This window comes from Galeopterus variegatus, unplaced genomic scaffold (genome assembly GCF_000696425.1).
Source record: "Galeopterus variegatus unplaced genomic scaffold, G_variegatus-3.0.2 Scaffold6985, whole genome shotgun sequence".
In the NCBI taxonomy this organism is placed as follows: domain Eukaryota; kingdom Metazoa; phylum Chordata; class Mammalia; order Dermoptera; family Cynocephalidae; genus Galeopterus; species Galeopterus variegatus.
Genome location: NW_007733096.1, coordinates 92019 through 103228, shown reverse-complemented (window position 1 = coordinate 103228; position 11210 = coordinate 92019). Strand labels below are relative to the sequence as shown.

The window sequence follows — 11210 nt, the reverse complement described above, 5'->3', positions numbered from 1 at the left end:
ATGGTTTAAAATCAAAACAGTATGAATTAAGATAGGTTATTCACCTATCCCTGACTACCTCACACCCCCTCTCTACCATCCCTTACAGTTAACCATTTTTATTAGTTTATATTGTATTCTTCTAGTTTGTAGATTTTTTCAAATGCAGATATAAGCAAATACAAATGTTATCTTACTTTCTTCCCTTTATAGTGTATGGCATATAGAATATATGTAACATTTTGTTACATAGTATGTACTGTGTACTGTTCTGTTCCTTGGGATTTTCCCATATTAATGCATGGAGAGAAGTCATTTATTTTTTGCATCTGCATTGTGTCCCGTTGGGTGAATATACTGTATATAACCATTCCCCTATTGATAAACATTTGAGTTGTTTTATCTTTTTTCTGTTACAAAAATTATCATTCAGAATGTGTGTGCATTATTACTTGTTACATTTCAGCTTGGTTCTATCCTTTATTTCTGGGAATTATATTTCCAATTGAAAGACCATTTTTCTGTATACACCAGATTTCTGTCCACATAGTGGAGCCTCAGTTTTCTTAGGTTTCAAACAGCTTTTCATTTTAGTACAGTGGGATCTAGCTCATCCCAGTAGTTGTGATAATATTCCATTGTATAGATTTGCCTTAACTTAGATAATCAACCAGTCCCTGTTTTTTGTCATTGATGTTATTTCCTACCTTTTGAAGGTAGGGCTGCAGTAATTGTATATGTAGCTAAATCTTAAAGTATATTATTAATTGTTTCCTTGGGATAAATTTCTAGAAGAATCTCTGGGTTAAAGGTTAGGTGTATTTTTACAGCTTTCAATATATACTACCAAGTTGCCCTCAAGGAAGGTTTTACTTCCCATCACAGTGTAAAAGTGTTCCATTCCCTACAAACCAAGTGGCACTGGGTCTCATTTACAAATAATCTCTGCTAATTTACTGAAGACACATGGTACCTATGGTTCTAATCTGAATTTCTTTGATTGCTGTCGAGATGAAATTCTTTCAAATGTTTATTTGGATATCAGTTTTTGTGCATTACCTATTCATGTCCTTTGCCTATTTTTTTATCAAGGATATTGGCATTTGTCCTTATTGATCTGAAGAGCTTTATACATTAAAGATATTAACCCTTTTATGGTTATTTATTGTTGAAATCATTTTCCTACATTTATTTGCATTTTAATTTTGGTTATTGTGACTTTTGACCTATTTAAATGTAAACTGTTTATGTTGTTAAATACATTAGACTTCCCCTTTATGTTTTCTGTCCTTGGTGACTTGCTACAAAGTCTGTTCCCTCCCTAGAGTGTATTAGTATTTGCCTGTATTTTCTTTAAGCCCTTTAATGTTTTGTTTTGCTTTGTTTTGGCCTTTAAAATATTATTTATTTGAATTTTTGTTTTCAAAGGAAATATGTTCTTATTGTATAGTTGAAACCATGCAAACATGTATAATGAAAAATGTAATAATTCCTGTCAACCCTTCCATTCTCTCCATGCCCCAAAATGCTTTTTCATATGTAAATATTTAGATCTCACATCATTCTGGAATTTATTGTGGTATCAATGTGACAGGAAGGATCTAACTTCATTTTTTTCCAGGAGGTTAGTTAGTTTTTTGAACACTCTTCATTGGATAACTCTATCTTTTATTTACTGATCTAAGATGTGACATGCTTTTTCATATGTAAATATTTAGATCTCACATCATTCTGGAATTTATTGTGGTATCAATCTGACAGGAAGGATCTAACTTCATTTTTTTCCAGGAGGTTAGTTAGTTTTTTGAACACTCTTCATTGGATATCTCTATCTTTTATTTACTGATCTAAGATGTGACTTTTTTTTTTTAAGATGACCGGTAAGGGGACCTTAACCCTTGACTTGGTGTTGTCAGCACCACGCTCTCCCAAGTGAGCTAACCGGCCATCCTTATGTGGGATCTGAACCCGTGGCCTTGGTGTTATCAGCACCACACTCTCCCGAGTGAGCCACAGGCCGGCCCTAGGATGTGACTTTTTTATGAACTAAATTCTTATATGTACTTTTGGGTTTTTTATCCTTTTCCATTGATCTGTCTATTACTGGGCCAGCACGACAACTTTAACTATCATAGCTTTTTAATTTGTATGTTAGAGAGTATTCTTTTTCTTTTTTAAATATAATTTTTTTTCTAAGTGATACATTGACATGGTTCATAATACCGAAAGTAAAAAAGAAAAAAGACAAATTTCCCCCATCTTTGTTTCTCAGTCATAGTCCCCTCTGTATAGGGAAACAGCATTATTAATGTCATAGGTCTTCCATACATGTACAATAAGATACATGTATATATTCCCCCATTTTAATTTTTTACCTGAATGGCAGCTTGCTATATACTGTACCTTCAAAACAATATTTTTAATTATAATTATTTCTTTTTCCAAATGAATTTTAGAATTACTTATTTAGCACCACCACTGCCACATACAGACAGACCACTGGGATTTTGATTGAAATTGTTTTAAGCTTTGTAAATTAGTTTGGGGGAGCATTGACAATCTTACAATCCTCAAATTTCCCATTGGGGAACATGATGGCTTTCCATTTACTTAAGTTTTTAACTTTTAAAGTTATTCAAAGTTTGCTGCAATTCAAGCACACACTCCTCCTCCAGCCTCTTCTGAGGATCCTTCTTGCCCCTCAGCCTGGCCCCACTGCTACCACAGTGCTCGTCCCATGCAGATCCCCACGTCCTTCAGTGTCCCCTGACCCCCCACCCGCACAGGACCTTTGCTGACATTCCAGCTGGCAGCTCTTCCCCTCTCTGAGGCACCTGCCATCTCTGCCCCCACTTGCTGTCCCTTCATCAGGGCCCTATCTCGTGTATCCTCCTCTTCTATGAGTGCCTAGCAGTGGGCTGCACATTGCTGAGGACCGCCAAGTACCCGCCCTAGAGGTAGCAACCTGGGGAAGGCGAGAGCCCCGCCCAGCGCTAGAGGATGCTGAGAGTCGGGCACTGCCCTCCTTTCCCTGCTGTGTTGGCTTCCTGGCCCTCCCAGCTGCCGGGAGGGGAGAGGTTTGGAGCTGCTCTCCTCGGGGTGGGTAGGCGTACTTCTCCACTGTCTCCTTGGGGGTTTATGCAGGTCACCTCCTGCTTCCTGGGTGAGGAGAATCTGCTGTTGTTATCATTTCTTCTTGCCCTTTGACTTGGGGTCTGTGAGGGGTATTGAGAAGAGAGCCCCCACAGCTCTGCCTTTTCTTCTCCCTGGCCCCACTTGGCTGCCCCATCTTCTCCAAGGCAGTGTCTGATGAGGAGGTGGCAGAACTGAGCGGCTCTTTCAGGATGGGCTTTCTGCCTCATCTGCACCAGGGACATGGGCAATGGGTGCAGATCACCGTGCTCCAGGTTTGATAGTAGACTTGGTATAGGAAGTTTTCTTATTTTATTCTAGAATCATCAGGCTGTGGGGGATTGATTCCTTTTTTCACCAAATGCATAGTAATCAGACTCAATTGGCAATTTATGTAGAGGCTGCATCTTTCCACTGAGAGAGTATGTGGGCCTGCTGCCAGGGGCACTTGGGAAACCCAAGCACTCACCAGGGGTAGCTGGGTGAGCAGGGGTGGCAGCAGGAATATTTCATCCAGACTGCATAAAGACTGCAGAATTCAGTTGCTCTTGGTACACCTGCTGCTTTTCTTTTCTTTCTTTTTTATTTTTATTTTTTTTTGTCCTTTTTGAGACCTGCCGCACCGCGGGCTCAGCCAGTGAGCGCTGTGAGCGCACAGGTCATCCCTATATAGGATCCGAACCCGTGGCGGGAGCGCTGCTGTGCTCCCAGTGCCGCACTCTCCCGAGCACGCCACGGGCTCGGCCCCACATGCTGCTTTTCTGGCAAGCAAAATGTTCATGTCTAGGTCAGCGCTGGGAGCGCAGTGGTGCCAGGAGCGCCGAGGCTGCGGGTTCGGATCCTATATAGGGATGGCCGGTGCGCTCACTGGCTGAGCGCGGTGCGGGCGACACCAAGCCAAGCGTGGCGATCCCCTTCCCGGTCACAAAAAAGAAAAAAACAAAAAAATGTTCATGTGTCACATACACAGATGTCCTTCTCCTCTTTAGATGCTGGAGACATTGTCCTTGTGACACATTCTCACAGTTTCTGATAAGGGCTACGTTCGAGGCTTTCCTCATTAAATTGAGTCCAGTCCAGTTTACATCCGCTGCATTTCTGCGTGGTTGCTTCTTATAACCCACATTGCATTCATAACCTGGGCAGTTCAGAGGGTGGGATGGCTCGTTTCCAGGAGTGTGTCTGCAGATGGCTGCTCACACACGGTGTGGGCGCTCTTGTTCACTGTTTCCCGGCTGTATCCTCAGGGTCTGTGCTTTACCCTGCTCTAGGGTCTGGGGGCACGTGTGCTCCTGCTGCGTCCTGGTGCCGACTAGTGTGCACAGCTGCTGCGGTGCCTCCTGACTTAGCGCTGCCTCCTGTCCTCTCTTCCAGCTACTCGCGGAACCGTACCTTTGACACGTACATCGGGCAGGGCTACGTGATTCCTGGGATGGATGAAGGTTTACTTGGGGTGTGCATCGGAGAGAAGCGAAGGATTGTGGTGCCCCCGCACCTGGGGTACGGAGAGGAGGGAAGAGGTGAGCACCACCTGCCTTCTGCACCGGCACGGCTGCAGCCCCCGCGCTCCGAACGGGCTTCTTGAGGGCCCAGGCGCTGAAGCTGAAGTCCTGCTTAAGACTTGACGCCCAGATGGCTTTAGTTTCTAGAGTTGGTCTGTTCTTTCTCCTTGTTCCCCCTTGCCCATTTTCCTTTTGAAACATTTTGAACCTTTTAAACATTTGAAACAAAGTTGAAAGAACTGTACCGTGAATTCCACTTGGTTTCACCAATTGTTAACACCTTGCTATATTTTATCAGTCTTTATTTTGGGGGCGCTGGGCCATTTGAAAATAAGTGCGAAACTTCTGTTTTGGTTTTTGTTTTCTATGCCAAAAAATTCACCCATTTAAATATACAATTCAGTGACTTTTAGTAAATTTAGTGAGTTGTGCAACCATCACCATAATCCAATTTTAGAACGTTTTTGTCAATAGCAAATTACCTTTTAAAAATTACATAAATAATACATTTTGACTTTAGAAAAAGGAAGTACAGAAAACAAAAATCTCCCATAATCCTACTATTCAGAAATAAATATTGTTAATGTGGTAGGCAGAATATTGGCCCCAAAAGATGCCCATGTCCTAATCCCCAGAATCATGAGTATGTTACCTTATTAAAAAGGACTTTACAGGGCCGGCCCATGGCTCGCTCAGGAGAGTGTGGTGCTGATTAACACCAAGACCATGGGTTCCGATCCCTATATAGGGATGGCCGGTTAGCTCACTGGCTGAGCGTGGTGCTGACAACACCACGTTAAGGGTTAAGATCCCCTTACCTGTCATTTTTTTTTTTTTTTTTTTTTTTAAAGGACTTTACAGATGTGATTAAATAAACACTCTTGAGATAGGGGCATACAGGAATCATACAGGAGGCCTTGAAATATGAGGGAGGGAGGAAGTCAGGGGATAAAATGCTAAACTGCTGACTTAGAAGATGGAGGAAAGGCCATGGTCAAGGAATGAGGGAGGCCACAGAAGCTGGAAAGGGTTAGAAAACAGATTCTCTCCTGAAGCCTTCAAAATAAACACATCCCTGCCAAAAGATTAGATTTGGGATCTCCAGAATTATGAGAATCAATTTGTGCTTTTTTAAGCCACCAAGTTTGTGGTAATTTGTTACAGCAGCAGTAGGAAATTAATACAGCCATAAAGTGAATAGCCTTCTATACTTTTGAGTAAATGTGTAGAAAAAAGAAATACACATCTACCTACATTAATAAATTATACAAAAATGGTATCATCTATACATATTACTTTGTAATTTATCTCTTCACCCTATTTGCTATGAACAACAGATATAGTATGAACAACTTTCTATGCCAGATATTTTTAATGACTATAGTATTTCACACCATATTTTCTTTCTTAATTATGTTTTCTCTCATGTACCATTTTTTGCTGACTTGCTTAGGAATAGTTAATGCAATATTTATTTTGCTTTTGTATTTCTTTTGTTGATGGAATTCCTTGCTGGTCTTATTGGCTTTATTCACCCTCTTCTGATTACTATTGATATATCATAGGGGTCTTGGAAATTTTTCCAGTAGGGTTTGCACAGAGGATCTAAAAAACATCAAGTTGGTTGGAAACTAGGGTATACCATCAAGAAACATTTCTTTTCTCCCTCACTTAAATTTCTGATTTATGAAGCCACAACAGATCACAGCTTAAGATACATTTAACAGGCCTTGCTTTATGTCCTGTTTGTTTAGAGGCTTGATGCTCTTTTGTTTGCACCATGTAAATTTCTACTTCTACCCAAATTCACATAGAAACAGATAAATTCTTTCTGTGTATTCTTGTTTCATTATGACCTGAAGATGAATCCTTCCTTTTCTCTAAAAAGAATGCATTGATGGAAAACATTTGCTTAAATTATTTTTTTCCTTTTGGCTTTCTATCAAGTATGAGACAGAGCTCTGCAAAGAATTATATAAGGCTCTGGGAAGCTTCCAAAGGCTCATAAATTTTCTGGGCATGAGGCTGCTTCCTCCTAAGTCATATTTTGCTGTGGGGGTAGGGCTCCCTGATGTGTAAAACCCAAGTGCTCTTATGTGGGTCTGCCTCTGTCCTCTTCTTGTTAGTGCCTTGGCCTCTCTAGGGGGAGTTGCATAGGACCTAAAACTGATCCCTAAGGGACTGACCCAAGAAGTGTGTCAGGATGCAGAATCAGTCTAGTTTGTGGCTTCCACGCCATGTACCACAGGGCCAGACACATAGTAAGAGTTCAACAATATTTGTGGAAGGAATGAATTACTGGGCTGTCTTTGGCACTGTCATGTCAGCCTTTATCATCATTTCATTGTATTCAGCCTTTTCCCCTGCAGGGTTGGTGGAGGGGAAGGGATAGGCCTTCTGGAAAAGGCTCTGGACCTTTCTGCTGTCTGCTTTGTTCCACCGGCTCAGCCTGAAAGGAAGATGCTTGGATGTGCTTGCAGCCCTGAAGTGGGGAATGGATTCTGCTGCAGGGTTGTGTGAGCATTATTTCTCCGTTCTTTCTGTCACCCAACTTCCAAATGACCTTTTGAGTACTCTTGTAGGAAAGAGGAGAGTAAGGAAAATAATTCATATTTTATCCACTGTGTGTCTGGGCCTTCTTGCACACAAACTTGTCCAAACCTGTAAATAATCATTTGAGTATTATTATCCTCATTGCTTGGGTAAGATAACAAGGCCCAGAAAGGTAGAGTCATTTGCGCAAAGCCACAACAGCTAACCAGCGATGGAGCAGGAATTGAACCCAGGGCTTTTTGACCTGCCTGTGTCAAAGGCAGATGGGAAACATGAGTTTCCATCAGGCATATGATACCCATATATGGAGAACTGAGAGCTCTAACCAGGAGTCCCAGAGCTCTCAGATGAAACCCACAAGCACTCAGAGCTGCAGAGTTTCTGGGGCGAGCTAGCCTGCTGCCTTTATATTTTTGTTACGTGTCTCTTCTTGAGGAGGCATTCTTGTGGTGAAAATGGAGTGACTACCGCTGCATTGGTTAAGGGTTTAGTCAGAGAGGAGGCTGGTGTTGAGGCCATAATGAAGTGGTGGACCATTTTCACCTGTATAGATAGCTTTGTGTAAGTCAGAGCAAGATAGCGGGGTCAAGGTGGGAAGCTTGCTGGCTGCCTGGGGCAGGCAGGATCTTGTGGATCAAGACCTGGTCTCTATTATGGCAGGCCCAGAAACTCCAACTACCCTTCCATCAAAGATTCATTGAGTGTCTTCATGACCAGGCCCTGCTGTAGGTGTTGGGGATTCAGCAGAGAAAAAGACAAACAAAACTTACTGCCCACACAGAGCTTACATCCTGTTGATGCCTTGGTAGATGCGTGTTTGTGCCTCAGAGTGAATCAGGCATCTGGTAGGCTGGCTCATGTTAACTTCTTGGGAGCTGACATGCAAACTTGTTGCTAAATAGTTACAGTACTTGACTGGGTGTGAGTTGACCTCTGCACTGACTGGAATGCTTGTGTCTGGAATCCTCAAGTCTGAGAAGACAGTTATCAGGAGAGGGCTGGACCCAGATCGCAGGGATATGGGTGGTCTGGGGGTCTGCACCCGAATGCACCTTGGAGGGGAGGTTAAATTTGGTGTCAGCTTACAGACCACTTAACATAGTGTTCCTTAGAGCTGCTGGTGGCTCAGTTGGTTAAAGCATGATTCAACCCCTGAACCAGCCAGCCACTAAAAAAAAAAAGAGTGAAAAACAGTGTTCCTTCAACTTGGTTGCCTGTGAGGAACCCTTGGAAAACTTCTTTAAAATACCAATGCCTGTTCCCACACTGGTCGAGTAGTTCTCAAATACTGGTATGTATCACTGAGAATCACCTGCAGAGTGTAAAGATCACAGAACCCAGCCGTGTTGTTGGGACCCTGCTGGACTCCTGGCCCTTTGTATTTTTTTTTTTTCTTTTTTTGTGACCGGTAAGGGGATCGTAACCCTTGGCTTGGTGTCGCTCTCACCGCGCTCAGCCAGTGAGCACACCGGCCATCCCTATGTAGGATCCGAACCTGCAGCCTCAGAGCTCCCAGCGCTGCTGCACTCCCAGCGCCGCACTCACCTGAGTGAGCCATGGGGTTGGCCCCTGGCCCTTTGTATTTTTACCAAGTTCTCCAGGACTTTCTGATACGCAGCTAAGTCTAAGACCACTGCTCTGCAAAAGCTACTTCTGAGGGGGGCAGGCATTGACATTATTTTTAATGCTTCCGAGTGGTTTTTTTTTTTTGAGATGTTCATGTGATTTTTGTTCTTTTATTCTGTGAATGTGGTGAATTACATTAATTGATTTTTTTACTGTGGTAAAATACATATAACATTTCTACCATTTTAACCATTCTTAAGTGTACAAGTCAGTGGCATTAAATATTTTCACAATGTTGTCTAACCATCACGACCATCTAGACCCCAAACTCTTTCATCATCTCCAGCACAGACTCTGAACCATCACACAGTAACTCCTCACCCCCGCTCCTACCAGCCCCTGGAGACCCCCATTCTACTTTCTGTCTCTTCACATTTTCCTATTCTAGGTACCTCATTAAAGTGGAATCATAATATTTGTCCTTCTGTATCTGGCTTACTTTACTGTAGAGCTGAAAAGAAACTGAGGCCAAATACATGTACTGAGGATTCGTTGAGCCAATATGGTGATTGCAACTAGGGAGACACATAGTCAGGTCACTCTGAGAAATGTGTTCCCAAGAGGGACAGTAGAGCTTAGCATTTTATAATCACAAGAAGGGGAAGGATCAAAAGAAAGAGAGAGGACAGCTCCACCTAATCACTTCAGATTTTTTATTGCTTCTGCATGACCAATAAATTTGGGATTGTTACTAGGCTACATCCTACATGCAGGGATCTAGGATAAGGGTCACAAAAAGCATTCTAGGTTATTTTATGGCTTTCTGGTGCCATCCTGTCTGCTTCTAAGTGAAAATGGTCTTATGATAACATTTTCCAGGACAGGTGGATGTGACAACTGACTTATCCCATATCTCCCAAGGCACGACAATTTAGCTGACCTGGTCAGAGCAGATATTTTTGATTATCATTACTTAGCATGTTTTCAAGGTCCATCAATATTTTAGCAGATATCAAAATTTCACTTTTTTTTGGCTAATAAATTCTATTCCTTTTCATGGCTGAAAATTTCATTCCTTTTTTTAATGGCTGAATACCACATTTTGTTTATCCATTCATCTGTTGATGGACACTTCAGTTGTTTTCACCTTTTGGCTATTGTGAATAATGCTGCTATGAATGTTGGTGTACAAATATCTGTTCAAATCTCTGTTTTCAGTTCTTTGGGTTATATATCTAGGAGAGAGATTATGTTTGTTTCTTTGTTTTTGGCAGCTGGCCGGTACAGGGATCGAACCCTGGAAGTTGGTGTTATCAGCACCACGCTCAAACCAAGTGAGCTAACTGGCCAGCCAAAGATTTTTTAATTTAATTTTTTATTGAGATACAATTCACATACTATAAAATTAATCATTTTAAAGTTTACAATTTAGTGTTTTTTAGTATATTCACAAGGTAGTGCCACTATTACCACTGTCTAATTCCAGAACATTTTCATGACTCCAAAAAGTAACCCCATACCCATTAGCAGTCACTTTGCTTCCCTCTTCCCCATTGACAGCCCCCACCCACCCTCAGCTTGGCAACTACTAATCTGTTTTCTGTCTCTATGGATTTTCCTGTTCTGGACATTCCATATCAGTGGAATCCTACAGTAATTGGCCTTTCGTGTCTGGCTTCTTTCACTTAGCATAATATTTTCAAAGTTTTTTCCCAGGTGATTTTAATGGGTTGCCAAGGTTGAGAAACCACTGATACGGCTCTGCAGCCACTCCCCGCTGTTCGTGTGTGTTCGTTTGTGGCACAGAGCTGCCCTTGTCCCTGACTCTGAGCAACCATACAGCTGATGGCAGGCTGCAATTCCCGGTTCCTACGGGAAAGAGCCTGCACCTCATTCCCACTCACACCAGCAACTCTCTGCCACGAGTGAACATCAAACACCTGTGTTCTGCTATAAAGCTCAGACTTTTCAAATTCTTACCTTTAACTTTGGACAGGCCCTAAAATTTGTGGCTCAGTTTTCTCATCTGTAAATTGGGAATATCGGATTTTAATGATAATTAAATAAATTGATACATATAAAACACTTGGAAGAGTGTCTGGTACTTAAGCACCCATTAAGTGTGTGTAAGTGTGTGTGTGTGTGTGTGTGTGTGTGTGTTAGAGAGAGAGGAGAGAGACCAAGAAACACAAAGAGAAGTACGTGGCAGGGATGGAAGGCAGGGAGGGGCTGTTGGTGTTCATGTATCTGTATTTGAGTTCTGTGTATAGCTGTGTTGTTTTCTTGAACAAGTTATATCACGTCTGAGCTGGTTTTCTTATATGTAAAATGCTAATGATAATGCTATACATCTTTGATTCTAAGTAACATGATTTAAAAGTTTTTTACATTTAAACTTCTCTGAAATGACTGGGGCGGGGGAGGTGCTATACAACTGATGCATACATTTAAGGTGTCCCCTCACCCCCCCCCCCCCCC

The 11210-nt window shown here is 42.1% G+C and overlaps 1 protein-coding gene across 1 annotated transcript in view; it reads left to right on the top strand.

Annotated features, from left to right (window-relative positions):
• Nucleotides 1-11210, top strand: part of FKBP9 (FK506 binding protein 9, 63 kDa) — a 31352-nt gene that overhangs the window by 9312 nt on the left and 10830 nt on the right. The window contains exon 4 of the mRNA XM_008591520.1: nucleotides 4486-4631. Within this exon, the coding sequence (XP_008589742.1) occupies nucleotides 4486-4631 (146 nt within the window). The remainder of the gene's footprint in view (nucleotides 1-4485; nucleotides 4632-11210) is intronic.